General features: G+C 31.5%; 3 protein-coding genes across 3 annotated transcripts; 1 reads left to right on the top strand and 2 right to left on the bottom strand.

The window, feature by feature from the left end:
• Positions 1-604: 604 nt before the first annotated feature.
• On the bottom strand, positions 605-2,508 carry LOC140982262 (B-box zinc finger protein 21-like). The gene is made up of 3 exons (XM_073448717.1): positions 2,222-2,508; positions 1,621-2,103; positions 605-1,514 (listed from the first exon to the last, which is right to left on the bottom strand). Exons 1-3 carry the CDS (start codon positions 2,399-2,401, stop codon positions 1,212-1,214), a joined length of 966 nt encoding a protein of 321 aa, XP_073304818.1. The 5' UTR covers positions 2,402-2,508; the 3' UTR covers positions 605-1,211.
• A 5,330-nt stretch (positions 2,509-7,838) lies between these two features.
• LOC140983388 (floral homeotic protein DEFICIENS-like) lies at positions 7,839-10,690 on the bottom strand. The gene is made up of 7 exons (XM_073450431.1): positions 10,338-10,690; positions 10,187-10,253; positions 10,036-10,097; positions 9,817-9,916; positions 8,422-8,463; positions 8,176-8,220; positions 7,839-8,052 (listed from the first exon to the last, which is right to left on the bottom strand). Exons 1-7 carry the CDS (start codon positions 10,523-10,525, stop codon positions 7,867-7,869), a joined length of 690 nt encoding a protein of 229 aa, XP_073306532.1. The 5' UTR covers positions 10,526-10,690; the 3' UTR covers positions 7,839-7,866.
• A 4,123-nt stretch (positions 10,691-14,813) lies between these two features.
• Positions 14,814-16,886, top strand: LOC140983366 (protein SHI RELATED SEQUENCE 3-like). The gene is made up of 2 exons (XM_073450401.1): positions 14,814-15,823; positions 16,305-16,886. Exons 1-2 carry the CDS (start codon positions 15,187-15,189, stop codon positions 16,649-16,651), a joined length of 984 nt encoding a protein of 327 aa, XP_073306502.1. The 5' UTR covers positions 14,814-15,186; the 3' UTR covers positions 16,652-16,886.
• The last annotated feature ends 833 nt before the right edge of the window (positions 16,887-17,719 follow it).

Consider the following 17,719-nt stretch of genomic DNA (forward strand, 5'->3'; position numbering starts at 1 on the left):
ATTTGCAGTTAAGTGTTCAAGTGTAACATCGAGTTGACCTTCTCAACATGTGGATGAGTAATTGGACATCATAGATAAAATCTTTGTTCTGAGTGTTTGTCATGATTTATTAATACAAAATTGGTTAAAAACTTTAAAAAATAAAGAATAAGACGGCAGACACTATCAAAGAATTTGCAAGTTAATATTATGAAGTAGAAGAATAATATTATAGTACTGTTTTAAATAATAATGATGAAAATCGAGATGTGATTCTTTTTACCTAAAAGTTGAAATGTAATTCTAAGATGAAATTTCAATAAATGAATATTTATATTTTGATATTGTTTGTCATTTTTAATATAGTGTGTTGGAATTGTTGAGCTTAACGAATAGAAAATTAAGCAAAGAAAATCAAGAAAGACTCGAACGAAAGCAACACAAGAAAAGATTAGCGCTTCAAATGCTGTCTTGGAAGTTCCTAGACAAGAAGGTTGGGGCACCCCAAGTGCTACCTGGAATTTCCAAGTAGCAAAGGCAACTCAGTGGCGCCCACTGGCCACTTCTGTCCGAGAATTTTCCGGACATAACATAGAGTTCGGGTGCGCTCGGATTCTAGTGTGGGTGCGCTTCAAACCTTGTTTCACGAACAACCGCATAAACGTTGGCTTGGAACGTCCGATGATACCAAATTAGACTTTCGAACCTTGAAACCGAAACCGGAACAGAACCCGGTTTTCCGATTCTTGGACTTTCGACACCGAAACAGGAGAACCTTTAAGCATGCTACCCTACCACATTCTCATTTCTAGGCCATTCTCCGCAGCCAAGGTTTGTATAAATATATTTTTATATAAATATAAAATAAAAATACAAGTTCTCTTTATATGTGAATCAAGTAGAATTCTTTTGAAAATGCTACGGATCCTCGGAAAGAGAGAAAAGCGAGTATGAGAAACAAAGTCCCCTCCTATTTTCGTTGGATGCCACAGAAGATATTTACAGACAAAAAGATCCATGCAACCACAGCGAAGTACATGGAGGAAAAAGAGGCAAGTTGAGTAGCTGGTCTCGGTGAACGAAGTGGGTAAAAAAGGATCATACCACATGAATAAAAAAAACCCAACTAAAAAAGCTACAAAAACACATTAATAACAGGGAAACCAGATCAGTGGATTCGAAATAATAGGATCTTTGAAAATTGATTTTACTTTTTTTTGCTTTTTTTGGCTCTACCAAAAAGTTTTGTGTCTCTTGTAGGTAGCTGAAGGTGTACTGATCTGTGGCACAGCAAAACAGTTGTCTTCGTTCCATTTTCTGCTGGCTTTGATGCTATTTTTAGTAAACTCCGTTGCTTGCGACTTTAATCCGTTACCATTTGCTGCTCCAAATGAGATATCAATTGATTGACATTGAGTCTGATGCAAAGATTGAGGCACTTGAGGAACCCACAATCCCATTTTTCCTGCTGGAAAAGCGCACATACTGCCCTCAAAATCAGTATCCAAGAATGGCAGCACATCATTTTCCCCAGTCTGAAATTTCGACGGGTCGAATTATTTTCACAACTAAGTGCAAATTCGTGAAGAAATTAGTTTAAATTTCCATTAGATGATTATGAAAAGGGACAGCAAAGCAAACCTTACAGAAACCATAAGGAAGAGGAGGAGAATCAAGAAAGTCTTCCACATGCCATCCAGGAAGAGTTTCCATCAAATATTCCGATATGCTACTAGTTGAAATTGACCCACTCAAGTCCCCTCCACACATAAAAGGGACATGACTTTTAGCACAATATTCTGGTGCAACCACGGGTGTGCTTGGGACTGTTGTACGCTTCTCAGTGAAAGGTGAGCCAGGGGTTGGTTGTGCAGAAACAGGCTTATTTTTGGATTCTTTGGGATTGTCTTTTGGATCAGAATTTGAAACCTTGTGGGCTATGGCAGAATATTCTGACGAAGATGGTGACTCGGAATAAAGGGTAGACGTTGCAGAAAGCTTTACACCTGTGAGTAGAAATCTGGTGTGCTTCTGAGTGAGCTCGTTTGCTTTGTGTACTGATATATCACACTCTTTGCACAAAATTGCTCGATCTTGCTGACAAAACAAGAAAGCCCTTCTCTCCTGTAAACAGAACAACGATGTTAACTCAACCCAAAAACGGAAGAAAAATAATCATGGCAAATCAAGAAAAATGGTGGTGGAAAGGAAGGAGGAGGAAAAGATATGGATTTTGCAATACCTGACAAATATCACAGAGGGGAACTTGTTTCGGGTGGTGGAGTGAGAAGCGGTGGTGTTTTCCGGCGAGTTTGTTGGCATGGTGGACACGGTGGTCGCAGGCGGCGCAGAGCGCGGCTTCATCCGCCACGCAGAAGACTGATGCTTCATCTTTATCACACACATCACATTGAATCTTCATTTGGATGATTTTTGAATTATTTTTGCTTTGATTTCAAGATCGTTTCTTTTTTTTCCCCCGGGGATGAGATTGGAAGGTACAGGTGAAAGCCAGGAGGGATGGTGATGGAATGGAGCTGGAATTACTTAATTTATTTAAAAAAGATTCTCAGAAAATAAAAATAATATTATTATTATGCAATTGTATTTCAGATTGTTTGAAAGATGCATTCACTTTTAGATTAGTGTTTTTGTGATACGGTTTTACGAATTTTTATCTATGAGATAGTCAATCATATTGATATTCACAATAAAAAATAATACTCGTAGCATAAAAAGTAATACTTTTTCATAGATACTCAACTAAGAGAATACTCTTAGCATAAAAATTAATATTTTTTCATGATTGACATAAATAAGAGATACGTCTCACAAAATACGACACGTGAGATCGTCTCACACAAATTTTTGCCTAACTTTTAATACTTATAATCTTTTAAGTTTGTTTGGTAAAATTTCCTAATTTGTTTTAAAAAATTCTTTCTCTAACATTTTACTTGTCTAAAATATCATTACATATTTTCTTAAATTTATATGCTCTACAAATTTTGAAAAATTCTTAACTTAAAAATTTTATTTTTATCAAATTTATTTTAACAAATTAAAAATATTATTAAATATTTTTTCCCAAAAAGTATCCATTTTCCTAAATTATAAATATAAAATTTTATTTTTTTAAAATAGGTTTAATGTTAAATAATATGTCAATCAACATTATATATTATATATATATTTAAAAATGGCATATTTTAATTCTTCAATTACCTTTACCCTCTGTCACCATAATAATAAATAAATAAAAACCAGTTCTCATACATTTGAAATCATATTTCTTTTTCCTTTTAACAGAATAAATCGATAGGGAATAGTTTAATTATATATAGTGGATTCATAAAATGATGCCCTTAGACAATTAAATTCTTTATAGAANGCCAACTTTATAAGTTATTTTTTTAGAAAACATATTTAATTAGCCGAGCTTTGTATAAAATATTATTCTATGAATTTTTAAAATTCAATGATTTTGTTTAAAAAAAAAAAAGAAAAAAGAAAAAGAAGCTATTTAATGTTTTCTGCATGTTCTCATAAGGCCATCTTCAACCACAAAATCTATTTTAGTGCAAATTTTACACTAAAATAGTTCGATTACTGCACCAAATACAACATCAATCTCCAACTAATTTACTTCAAATCTTACATGAATTAATGTTTTTCAATTTATTGTATTATACTAAAATTATTTAAATTATATGAATTAATGTTTTTCAATTTATTTATGAATTGTATTGTCATATTACTTTTTTGCATTTGCATTAAATTATATTAATTATAAATCATCAAATCAAATTAGTCTTTAATTATTAATAATTAACATAAATAAATAAATATTTTAAAAATCAACAATTATTAATTTTTAATTTTTATGATTAAATATTTAATTATTAAAATAATAAAATAAATATAATACTATTATTAATTTTTATGATTAAATATCTAATTATTAAAATAATAAAATAAATATTATACTATTATTTAAATAATATTTATAAATTTTAATAAAAATATTTATAATAAATACAAATAAAAAATTTAAAAAAATTAAAAAAATAGGACCTCTGCACAAATTTGACGCAGAGGAATGAGGTTGCGCTATATTGGAAGAAAGTCCGTTGCACCAAAATGGTGTAAAAGCAACCTTGGAGATGGCTTACTTGCCAAATCAAAAGGTCGTGTTGAAAATTTCCAATTGTGTTGGCATATTAAAAAAAATGTATGTTTCTAGTAAAATTTCATCTCTTCATGAATTTTTTTTAAAAATTGTTGTGATTGTGACCACTTCGTTGCGCAGAACGAGTAGCATTATGCTTTTCAAATTATTTATTAGTAATTAATCGAATTAAAAAGTGACCCATACGAGTTTAAATAATTTAATCTTAGTGCCACTTTCTTTTTAAAAAAAAATAAAAAAATTATACAGATCTGTCCAAACCCTGGTTGATTACATCCTACATGTAGGGGCACTACTCCCATGATAGAATCAATGACTCAAATTTAACCACACATATTTTTTTAAATTCACATATGTGTGTGAATCTTGTCCATCCAAACCATGTGATACAGTGCCCCACATGTAGCATCGAAGCTATCCCAACCCCCTATTCATTATATTATAAAACTTAAAAGGACCATGATCAATGCTTTTCTCCTCCTGTCATTTAGCTATTGGTTCATGTATTTTTTAAGAGATAATAATCCTAATCCAAATATTTATCTTCTTAAATTCATTGAAACTATTTAATTTGTATGTTTTTTTAAAAATAAATTCGTGAAACGAGGCCGTCGATCGTCTAGATAATCTCGGGACCATAGTTGAGATACATTATGTTATTTACGCACCATTTTTATTAATAAACTTTAGATATAAAGTAGAGTATGTATAATAATAATAATTAAAAAAAATCAGAGTGCAAATAACGATGACCATATACGGTAATTTTTTTCTACAGGTTTCTCATTTTGATTTTGAATAATTATATATTGTTATTTTTCAATTACTATTAGTATGTATGGCACATTTAAGAGCTATTACTCCTTTTCTTTTTCCCATGCACACATTCGATGGGATGTAAACTTGGAATCAATTTAATTAATATTATTATTATATCCATGTAATTATAAGTATATATAATTTTAAAAAGCAAAATAAATAATCTTATTATATATATATACAACGTAGGAATGAATCTTGATACTGTTGACGTGTCATTGTAAGATTTGTATTGCAATAAATTTGAAAAGTTTATAAATTACCTTAGTCAAACACGTGTGGCCACGTGAACAACTGTAAATTGAGTAATTAACAAAACCTAAATGGCGCCATTAAAAATACATAATTCTCAGGGGACCGTAATTGGTGTACAATAATATAATCCTAATTAATTAAACATTACAGTAATGTGAAATTACGTCACGCATGACATAATTTCGAAAAAGGACATGTGTTAAAATAATAATGTAATATATTTATATGTTTCGCTCCAGATTTTCGATTTATTCCAACCTGTCCTGAGTATGGTTCAACTACTAAAATATAACGAAAAATGAAGACACCAAATATGTCTCTCTATTATCCAGATTATTGTAACTTATAAATATTCTTTAAAAAATTTAAAATATTTTAATATGACTAATGTTTCTAAAAATTTATATAAATATCCAATATATCTCAGATCCTGTATCGCTTCGCATCATCCATAATTAATTAATGTAAATCTATCATGATTGTTCTAAGGATAAACTAAAATAATCATACTTAAAGTTGGGTATTAAATGCTGAAATCCAGGCTATCAGCACAAAGTAGCACGATTAATATCTGGAAGGGTCAAAATCTGATCCAAATCGAAGTGATGTAATTATTATTACATTTATAAAAATTTAATGATCACGTACAACTCGTCTTAATCAAGAAAAAAATTATAAATGTAATAAAAAAAACTATGCAATATTATTACCTTGAGCTTATATTCAGGATTTTTCACTAGAAAAATTACTTCAGTTAATTATATTATATATTGTAGAAATATACTAGTTTTATAATAAAAGTTTAAATTATTTTTTAATTCATGAAACGGGAATGATTGACTAGCTGTTGTTTGTTGACCATTAAATGAAACAAAGGTACGAATAATATTAATTTTTCAAAACAAAAAACTTTCATTTATTTGTTTATGCAAATAGCATTGACACGATTTTTTTTGGAACTGTCGTTTTGATATATTGTCAACTTTATATAATTATTATTATGTCGTCTTTTTTCCTTTTTTGAGGACTGACTATTTTTTTTTTTTGAAAATGATGTATAAAATTAGGAAGTCTGTCGAATAATAGTGGGAAATATTGTCGAGAGTAAAAGAACGAGGAACTTCAAAGCTCTTTCAATAAGAGAATTACACTATATATAATATAATAATATCCAAATGTAAATCTATTTAATATGTAAAAAAAGATTATTGTTAACGAGATTACCATTGTCTTGATTCATTGTACCTACGCACTCCTTTCATACAGAAAAATAATGACAGGACAGGACAGGACAGAGACTTAAATAATTATAAATGGCATTTTATGTTTGCATGTAGTAATGTGTATCGAAGAGTAACAATCGTTGTTGATTTAACGGGAAATTAGCCTTCAGTTTTCAACTGTCGATTTTTTTTTTGTTCAGTCTCTGGGTACTTTTTTAGTACCACATTTCCACATGAAGTATACGGTGTACCACATTTTGTATGACATAGTACCACAATTTTGTGGGTAAAGAGTGAATCCAAAGAAATATTTTGATTGAGGATTTTTCACCGACTTCTTCTTGATTTAATCGTCGTAAAATAAATAAGTAGTATTTGATAATATAATATTAATATATTATATCAACAGGTACAAGATTAGGTAGATTTCATCGGACCTAATTTTATCGGCGCCGATTTCATTTATTTAATTTATTAATAAAGATATTAAGTTCTTCGACTTTTCAGTAGCGATTTGTACCATGTTTCACGTGAAGGGATTTTCAAAGTTAAATAGTGTCATTGAGCAGAATTCTCACAGTTATTATTTATTATAAATAATCAGATATGTAGCTTAAAAATAAACAGTGAACTTTACCCGACAAGAAACCCACCTTAGATTGGCTCGTTTTCATGACACAAACTTCAAGGTAATTTTCCTCCAAAGACAAGGAAATATGAATGAATGAGCACGTGCATTCATGCAAGGAAAATTTTAGTCCAATCTGAATTTATGTTAACACAGAATTTATTGTCTGATTTCTCGGTGAAGGCTTAGAATCAAGATCGATAATTTTTAAGCCTATTTTCTAAATTGCAGATGATCAAATTTGAATCCAAATTGATGAAATCCCGGCAGTCTAACACAAATATTATTCACGAATTATTTGAGGAGGGTAAATAATTTTTTGTAAAAAGTTATATCAGGAAATTACTAAAAGTTTGAATGATTTGGCATAATTTTGTGTAAGAATGAATAAATTGAATAAATTACCCAAGGTAGATGGAGGAAGCTGAAACTTTTTTTTAAAAGAAAAAAAATTTTAATACCAAAGTCCAGGCTAAGAATCAGACGGGCCGGGTAATGAACAAATTGGTCTGGACTCTACCATTCAAAATAAGCGAGTCAGATTGGGCCTATAAGCCCATGAAACTACTCACAAACCCGCCCTCGCATGTGAAATCGACTTAAATCTTTTCTTGCAACCAATCAAGACAGAGTATTAGACATCTTATTGATTATTTGTATTCTCCCCGAAATGCAAGCATGACATTCATTCATAATAGACAAGTTAAACCGGAGTAAACCGATCCAGAACCGCACAAATACTCCGTTTTCAAGCATGATAAGGTTCTAGGAACTCAATCAAGCAAATCAAATGTGGCGCGACGACCCGATCCCTCACCACTGGGAAGATAAGGATGGTGATTAGTCGGGAGGCGTAACGCGACTATCTGCTGACCTCCGTTTGTAAATCCAATAACAGAATTATAATCCCCTTCATTTTCAACTAATGCGTAATGTGGATCATCTTGTCTTTCAATATCCTAGTATATGTACAACAGCACAATCAAATGATTATATGATCTTATTACATTATACATTATATATTTATATATATAATATGTAAGTACTGTAGTAAGTAGAGAAGTTAAATGTAATGTGCTTACAAATTCAAGAAGTAGGCTTCTGTGAATATCTTCCACATTCCTCAACTGAAAATAAAAAAATGATGATAAGATAAGAAATTAAGGAATCGGCCATGAGAAAGATAAAAGAAGAAGACTCTTATTCTTAGAATAATTATATATTACATATTTGAAAACAGATTCAATGTTGTTTCATTATCAATCCTAATTCAAATCCTACATATGACCAAATTATGAATAAATGTAAATTATGTACATATGTCTTACCTTTTTCTTGCCAGTCTCAATCTGATTGTTGATAACTTTGTACTGTCATTGTTTAAAACAACTCAATCAACACGGTTAAAATATGTGAAAGAAAATTACCAAAAAGATATATCGTGGCCTTCTTCATATTCATCATGTATTATATGCAAATTTAATGCAACGATATGAAATAAGATATAAAACAAGTTTTAGTTCACCGCTTATCGTAAATTACAAAACAATCCATAACTATTTTATCACATTGTGATGTCTTGTTGCCACAATTCAAATATTTTTATGATCGACTTTTTTTCCAAAGGAGAACAATAGAAGTTGTGTACAAATTAGTTTGAACCTTTTTTTAATATAAGTGTTATGGTATCGTACGTTTGTGACAAATGATACACATGAGATGATATTGTCGTTGTATATGTTAAGGTGTACCACATGATCGTGTTCATTGTACCACAATATAGCTTATAAAATAACACGTTTTATGTCAAAGTGTAACACATTATCGAAGATCTAGTACCGCAAATTCATGCAGACTATTTACCAAAGTAGATTTAATTAATGACATTATTCTATCAAATAACAGTAACTATATCATGAAAATCGATGAAAGATGAGTTAGAGATTTACGTGAGAAATTATTGAGGAAGAGAAGAAAAATGATGTAATGGAGGAAATAAAATTAAAAACAGAAATAAAATTGAATTAAAGGGGAAAATGAGATAAAATATGAAATAAAGAGTGAATTCAAAAAAAATTTGTGCATCAAGAAGTGAAAAATACAATTTTATGACATAAAAACTGAATGTGAATTGAGTTTATGATTAAAGATTTATCTATACTTCTTCCTATGTTTAACAATAATGTAATATAATATATCTCTACTTTTGTTTTTTTTTTTATGACAAGAAATATGCAGCAACTGTTATTTTTTGTTTACACTAGGTAAATCTCAGATACATAATAGCATGCAGATCACACACATCGGATAAACCAATGCTATTTTCATTATATTGTTATACTATAAATTGATTTAATTAATGTAGTTGAATTTTAAACAAATATGTAGTTATGAGAGATCCTAAGTTTTATGTATTATTATGAAATAAAAGTACTTGCAGTCTATAGGTGGTAGCCACTAGCCACCAGGCAATATTTGCTTCTCTAAACGGTGCAAACTTTTTACGTTTTTTTTAGCCAAATTTCGGATTTAAATGTAATTTTCCATCAAATTTTATTTCACTCATAATCTCGTTCATTAGTTTAAAAAAAGGATAGAAAAAAGATCTAAATGTCGAAAAATTCAAACCCTATATTTTTATTTTATTTACTCTTCATAATCATAAAAGTTTAAGAAAGAGAAAAATGGNATGGGTTAATTTAAAAAAAAAAAAAAAACGAAACCTTTCTTTCGCGAATGACTTGCAAAGAATTGTGAATTTCTTCAATAAGGTTCACTGTTTCATCGTACCCCATATCATTCACGCTCTCTCCAATCCTTCGCCTGATTATAGTTTAAACAAGAACGTTAAAAAATATTTAGAAGTTTAGCTAATTAGAAATTAGTCCAATTTACTAGTTACCAAAAAAACAAATCAAAACAAAATTAAAGAAAAAAGATACCTAATCTCCCATTTAAGATTTCTGTTTACATCCTTGAGCTTATTCAACTGTAGTTGCATTTTCTGCAGGAAAAAAATAACCACAAATTTTGTATAGTAAACTAAAGTTTTCGAAATAACCGAAAATCATTTTTAAATAATAAACTAAAAACCTCATATTGAGACCTCCATAGATCAACCCCAACAGCCATCTGATACTGATCGAACAACTGCTTTATCCTAAAACAAGAAGAAAAAAAAAAGAACATAAAAAATATATATAAAATCAAGAATCCCTACAAGAAACAAGCAAATGTTACGTACGTGGAAGAGGGGCTGATGTATTCATGAAGCTTTTGAGTGCTGGAGATCATGATAATGGAAACCTTAGCATCACAAAGAACAGTAAGCTCCTGCGCTTTCTTGAAAAGCCCATTTCTTCTCTTAGAATAGGTCACCTGCCTGTTTGTTTGGTTCTCTATTCTCTTGATCTGGATCTGACCACGAGCCATCTTTCTTTTTCTCAGATTTGGAAACAGATGAGAAATTAAAATTCTGTGGGGAGAGTTCTAGGAAAGGGGAGGGAGGCGGGGGTTTTGAAGTTTGATGTTGCTACAAATGGAAAACTTTGCTAAAATGGTGAAAAGGGGTCGCAGAAGTTGATAAAGTGATTTAAGAATCAGTCACTTTTTGTCATCAGTCACCATAAATCCACAGTAATTTTTTTGATACAATAGGACGGGAATATCTAGCTAAACTACTTATACTAGCCACACAAGTAGCATTTGAAAGCAAAACCACATGGATGGGGGAATCACCCTTGTCAATGGTCAAGGAATTCTTGGCCAAATCCACATGAAGTTTGGACATCACCTTTGTTAAGATTGAAACTTGGACCTATCTCAACCCTAAAAATTATGCTTCTCACCCTTAAAAATAAACATTTAGAGCGGGAAGTTATCCACTGTATTTTAAATTTAAGTACAACATTTTTCGATTCACAAGGGCGAGGAGAGGAGGATCGTATATAGGGCCATGGTATAAGTAACCCAAATGATTGGCCCTCGGTTTGCAGTCCAGTCTTATTGAATACGAACAAAGGCCCGCCAACTCATTAGAGCCCAACCTTCCAGGCCCAATCGATACATCTTGAATTGATGACTGGTGTAGGCTCTTAGATTTTGGTATAAAGGCGATATAAATCACTTTCAGAACGATTAATGGATAAAATNTGATTCGCAATAAATAATGTAAGATGAAGACAAAATATAATCTTAATTTCCTATGTATCATTTTCTACATAGTTACAAACAATAAACCATCATAAGTTATTGTCATTATAATTTGAGTGAAATGACATAAAACTGAAATAAAAGTGTGAGTTTTAATTTCAAAACGACAACTGAAATTAAAAGGAAGAATAAATACTTAAATATATTTTTGGATATGACGTTTTTTGGTTTCATTTTTTATTATAAAACTATATATTGAAATGATGGAATGGAGAGCGTCAACCCGGCATCAAAGGTAATAGTACGCAGGGCTCGAGGATGGAATGAAAGTGAAACTGTCACACATTCAATTATTCTGGGTTTTTTCTCATGTTTTTGCTAATTTCTTCATTTTATTTTTTTTACCTCAACAACTATATTTTCATTGATTAATCCACTTGAATTCTAGCTAGATAGTAGGGGTGAGATTAAAATAACTTATTTGAAATCTTTGTGTATACATTCTAAACAAAAATCCAACAATTTATAAGATCGATTTTAGATCAAATGATTAATTCCGAATGAGTTTACTCAGATACAAAATTTACGGTGATTTCGGTCCCAGGTTTTAATTCAATCATATGCTAAAGATTTTGATATTTATATCCGTAAAACAGTAAAGAGAATCAACGGGTAAAAATTAAAATGTATAAAGGGAAAAGAAGAAGAAGAAGAAGCTCCTCGGGCCCCTAAAAATTTAGGTTATTAAAAAAATATTCCCTCTAAATATATATATATAGAGAGAGAGCTAATATGTAATTCATTCAAAATACTTGTTTTTTTTTTTTAAATATTTTATGATTAGTGTCACGGATTACGGAAGATCTCACGGTTTTTTTCAAGAAAGGGTTTTTTTTCCCCTAAAATCTTTATCAGTACCCGTGACAGAATTTTTATTTTTATTTTTCAAGAATCGTATTAAAGTTTGGTGAACTAAGANAATAAAATATATACAATGCTCAATAATTAAATTAATGATGATCGATCATCCGATACAAACTATATTATAAAAGACAACTACTTAAAGTCGCACATATATCACACAAAAATAGTTTCGATTCATACATGAAAGCATATGCAGATTACCCTAGATCGCCACACAAATTAAATATATATTACGAAGTTGAATATTTACCAAATCGGTGTTATTTATTCTCAACTTTATATCTATATATGAACTGTGAAACAAATTGAAATTTGGTGGAAACTCTTGCAAATTGATAATGACTATGCAGAAAAAATAGAACACCAAATTCGTAATTGATAAATGTTGAAGCTAAGAAATTTGTATTCATATAGCATTTAACCCTTTAAAAGGGCTACACATCCGAAGCAAGATAATAGATTGTCAAATATGTTGCTACAATGTCAATTTCAAAAATTTTTTTTTGGCAAACGACTTTACATAATTTCATCAATTTAAAAAAAAAAAAAAAAAGAAATTCACAATCACAGCGAAGCATTTTACTTCTGTATCTTATTCTTTTCTGGTTGTACATGGAGTTTTCAATAAGAATAGGGAATTGTAAAACCTAAATGAGTGCTCACATTGATTATGACTTAAAAGGTCGCAATGAATTGCAGGCTGTATTTGGATTAAATAATTTGAAATTATTAATTTCAAATATATAGATTTTAAATGAAATTGATTGATGTAATGAATTATGTTGGGTGGATTTCAGATTCACCTCTTATTAATCCATATTGATCCAACGTTAATTATGATGAATTTGAAATACACCACATTTCGAATCTCTTCTCAAATCAAATCATTAATTCTGGATCAAATATTTTCATCCAAACACAACCTCAGTTATTTTGAACAAAACAATTAACTATGATTAAATTTGAGACCTCGATGATTTTGAACAAGACAAGTAACTATGATTAAATTGGAGTGTTAAGTTAACGTGGTAACAAAGATTCATAACCACCTAAATATGTGCTAATAATAACATTAGATAAAAAAATGTTGAAGATATAAAAGGATAATATATATCATAGTTTTTTTTTTTTTTTTTTACTTGTTCTTATAATTTAGTATTATATAGCATATGGTGGGTACATGTTTGTCTAACCATATTTCATGGGAATATATTAAGACTCTTTCACGTTACATCAGTACTAATGTTCTATCCGATGGATCGGAGGGGTTGACCTCTGAATAGGACCTATATATACATCTACTCAATTTTAATATTAACGTAAGATCGAATGTTTGTCGTTTTATCAAAAATTATAATTGATAGTAACAGTAGATTTAAATCGTACACAACTTAAATATCACATTTTAATTCTTTTATCAAGTATATATGGACAATAATTGCACTCAACAATCTCTCTCCCAACAATTCACTCATTGCAATTAATGAGAATCGAATTCGTGACCTTGACTCCGATATCAACTGTAGGAACGAACGCTTGTCGTTTTACGAAAAACTATAGCGGTAATAACGGTGCAACTCAAATATTTTAATTGTACAACTTAAACACCACATTTCGATTGTTATACCAAATATGGATAATTATTGCACCCAACAATTATAATTTTTCAAAATTGAAACCTACCAAGTTCTATACAAATTAAACAGAGGTCCAATTTTTTCTCCTTTTCACAAATTATGTAAATATTGTAAATTTGGAGGTGAAAAATCTGTTTCAAGGATATTTTTCAATTCTTTTAATCTAATACAGACATATATTTAATGATTATATAACATATTATGAATCAAGCATTTACAAAATAGTCATACAACATTAGATTAGCATGCAAGGACACTCCAAATGTAAGAGATTAAGATTGAGTGTGACGTTTAGAACAGAAAAACTTAATTACACAGGCTAATTAGTCAGTGATAAAAGATTTGGCTACTAAATGTAGCTGTCACCTTTGTTTCCTAATTTGGTTAATTGCCTTCTAATTTATTTGAGAGACTGTACCTTAATCAATTATGATTTCAAACTGTGGTTCAGAATCCGAAAATAAGATATCAGAGCGTGTTTTCCGGGGGGAGAACAAGCTGAGGAAATGAACGTGGATGTACACAAGACGTAGGATGAGTAGTGAAGGGCTGGGATTTAATTTTATGTTGTTGAAATTTGACAGAGAGGGGGAGGAGAAGTGGTTGTGTGTTTGTGTCTTTAAAATGGAGGTTGCAGTGGCTGGCGGCGGCGTTTGCAGTCGCAGAGCTGTGGCTTTAATATGTAAAACTAGCCTTGTGTTCACCTTACGTGCATGTCCAATCGAGAGATATTTTGTGGATTTCAAAAATTATGATTCGAAGATTATACGTAACGTAGATGTATTAGAATTAATTTAAATGACATTTTAGTATATCTGGAAGATGTTAAAATTCTTATATGTCAAGTAAAAGTAAGCTCANTAAAATTCTAATTTGTAACGTCACTGCCTCTATTTTGAATTTGTAACAGTAGGATAAAATGTATAAAATATCATTATTTTTGGGCATTATGCTGCCAATAATTCTTACTTTAAAATCTCGTTTTGGTTCCACATTCCTGTGTAGAAATTCCCGAATTTTTGTCTGGGAAAAAGCTGCAAACAGTGGAAAAAAAACCTTCTCAAACGCGCACTTACACACACAAAAAAACGCAGTGTGTCAGCACAAAACACTCGTCCAATGCCCCCGTTCTCCGCGCTACGAGTTTTTATGCACAGAAGAAGCAACTCAGTGAAGCGAACCCAATTATTTACATAAACGTAAATTTACAAATTAACCCACCCAAAAGCACTCATTGGCATGGATATTTTCTTTAACTTTTTTTATTGTAAAGTAGTTCCGGCCCCTCCTCCATATCCCTGAAGCCAGAGGTGGTGTTTTTATTATTGCTATGGATTGTTCCCTGAAATTGAGATTAGAATTAGCTTATTGGGCTGGAATATGTCTGGGTTTTTCTCGTTAGGTGGTGGTAAGGACCAAGGATTACAGCAGAAGGATACTAATAGTAGCTTTTTCCTGTTAAAAAACGAAGAGATCTACAACAAGGGTTTCGAGCTATGGCAACAGTACCATCATCTGCATCAACAAAGACATCAGCAGCAAAATCTGCATCACAATTTTCAAGATGTGGACTTCTCTGTTGGGTCAAGTGGTAGTAACATCAGAAGGAGCCGTAATATTGTCATTTCCGGTGATATTGGTGATGATTCTTCGAGTTATACTTATAGATCAGCATCAGGGTTTAGGGTGACGAGACCGGGTAAAGGTGCGAACGCCGGAATGAACTGTCAAGATTGTGGGAACCAAGCTAAGAAAGATTGCTCACATTTTAGATGTCGGACTTGTTGCAAGAGCCGTGGGTTTTCGTGCCAGACCCATTTGAAAAGCACGTGGGTTCCGGCGGCTAAACGACGAGAGAGGCAACAGCAGCTCGTGGCATTGCAGCAGGATCGGCAGATCCTGACTGTAAGAGAGGAGAATCCCAAACGGTTTCGAGACAACCCAACCGGCGGCGACGGTGTGGATAGTTCCACTCTTGCTCGTGCTGCTACCTCACGTTTTCCGGCTTCCACAGCAGGTGATGTTATTTTTTGAGGTGATTGAATGTGTGTGCGTGTTTTTTTCTTCTTTTTCAAGCTTCACTTAGGTTTTGAATTACTGAAGAATAGATTAGTTGGTGTGAAAGGTGAATAGAAATTGATGCAGGGTTTTCCAGGAACTGTGACGCTATATTATATGATAAGCAAATGACAGGTAAATCCAATCCAAAAAAAAAAAACTCTTGGTACAAGTGCTACATATCTGTACTAATAATTATAATTATTACAAATATAAATAGCCGAATAAAACATCTATATACGTAGATATCATTTGCGTGCCCTGAATGAAATCCAACCACCCACTGAACTCTACTGTTGCTGAGTAAAAATGACGCGAAAAGAACACGGCTAAAGAAGTTAGTCAAGAGATATAGTTTGATATCTGTAATCATGTTGGTTCCATTTTCAATGGCTTTCTTTTGTTCTGATAATTTCTTTATTTGACTTCGGTGGTGCTAGGGTTTGACTTTGGACACTTTCCACCAGAAGTGAATTCCCCAGCTGTCTTTCGTTGCGTAAGAGTGAGTGCAATGGATGATGCGGAGGAGCATTTTGCTTATCAGACATCTGTCAACATCGGAGGTCATGTTTTTAAAGGGGTTCTTTACGATCAAGGCCGCGAAATCCGGTACCCTTGTGGTGGTGGGGATCAGGGTTCCTCCGGACAACAGCCGCTTGATCTCATCACGGCGGCGGCGGCCAACACCAGCCACCCAAATCTCAGCATGCTTGATCCTTCCATTTACCCTACTCCAATGAGTGCATTCATGGCGGGTACGCAATTCTTCTCACCACCAAGACCTTAAGAAGTTGAATTTGTGTTTGAGCATTGGGCAAATCGATGTATGGAGAATTGAAGCACGTCAATTTGAATGTTTATTAGTGTTTTTTTGTTCGAATTTCTATTATGATTTTGTGCTATGGTTCATTAAATATTATTTTCGCTGGTCTTATCGATGACCTTTTTTCTCTTGCTCTTTTGATGTGGAAGGATTTTTTTTGTAATTTTGTGCAACATTTGGATGTGTGCATTTCGCATGTTCCATGTTTTTGCATCATTCTTCGCTTGACTTGTTTTTTTTTTGTTGCCTTTCTTGTTGGTTTTGAACTCGATGAAGCCTTTTCCCCTCATTGTACGTTTTCTTCCCATATACCAAATTTGTGTGAAATGTACATTTCACTTATCCCGACAATTTTATAAAATAACTAATAAAGTGCCGATATATCATTTTTATTAACACGCATACTTCATATGCATGAATTATATTGTTAATTATAGTTCGGATTATATTTAAAGAACCTATATAATTCTAGTTTACTTCAACTTAAAGTTATTATTTACACCACAACTTTATCATATGTTTAAATATAATTTAACTTTTATATAGATGGCATAATATTTAGTAGTTTTTCTAACTTTGTTTGTATGAGTAATAAATAAGAGATGATACAATATGGACAGTGCAGCAGTGGTAGTCTTGCTCTTGCATGCATCGGCTGATGCACTTGGTCACTCATTTCAGCTAAAAGACTCAAAGCACAGTGAACTTCATAATCCACTAGTCCATCCCACAGATCTTTTCATTTAAATCTCTCGTTAATTTTTTTCAAATAAACTGTGAATGTTTTTCTTTTAGAAAACTATACCCACGATTCTTTGAAGATTGTTGTAATGTTCATTAGAAATAGGACTAGTAGAAAAAAAATATAACTTATAATATGACGACCAAATTTAGACTAATTATTAAAATATTAAAACTAAAATAGATCAATTTATAACAAGATGATTTTGTTCATTTTGATCGATCTCTTTGTCCTCATGTCCATGAATGTAAATTTTCGAAAATTTACTTAATATTTGACAATGTGGATTT

Source organism: Primulina huaijiensis, chromosome 8 (genome assembly GCF_012295235.1).
Source record: "Primulina huaijiensis isolate GDHJ02 chromosome 8, ASM1229523v2, whole genome shotgun sequence".
NCBI lineage: Eukaryota > Viridiplantae > Streptophyta > Magnoliopsida > Lamiales > Gesneriaceae > Primulina > Primulina huaijiensis.

Bases quoted from the DNA above. Each gene is read 5' to 3' on its own strand.
- LOC140982262 (XM_073448717.1), bottom strand. From the start codon at position 2,401: ATGAAGATTCAATGTGATGTGTGTGATAAAGATGAAGCATCAGTCTTC. The intron at 2,104-2,221 runs GTATTGCAAAAT...TTCTGTTTACAG, and splicing joins CCCTCTGTGATATTTGTCAG to GAGAGAAGGGCTTTCTTGTT. The intron at 1,515-1,620 runs GTTTGCTTTGCT...TCGAAATTTCAG, and splicing joins TTCCTTATGGTTTCTGTAAG to ACTGGGGAAAATGATGTGCT.
- LOC140983388 (XM_073450431.1), bottom strand. From the start codon at position 10,525: ATGGCTCGTGGTCAGATCCAGATCAAGAGAATAGAGAACCAAACAAAC. The intron at 10,098-10,186 runs GTTTTTAGTTTA...TTTTTCCTGCAG, and splicing joins TATGGAGGTCTCAATATGAG to AAAATGCAACTACAGTTGAA. The intron at 8,221-8,421 runs GTAAGACATATG...TTTTATTTTCAG, and splicing joins TTGAGACTGGCAAGAAAAAG to TTGAGGAATGTGGAAGATAT.
- LOC140983366 (XM_073450401.1), top strand. From the start codon at position 15,187: ATGTCTGGGTTTTTCTCGTTAGGTGGTGGTAAGGACCAAGGATTACAG. The intron at 15,824-16,304 runs GTGATGTTATTT...CGGTGGTGCTAG, and splicing joins TTTTCCGGCTTCCACAGCAG to GGTTTGACTTTGGACACTTT.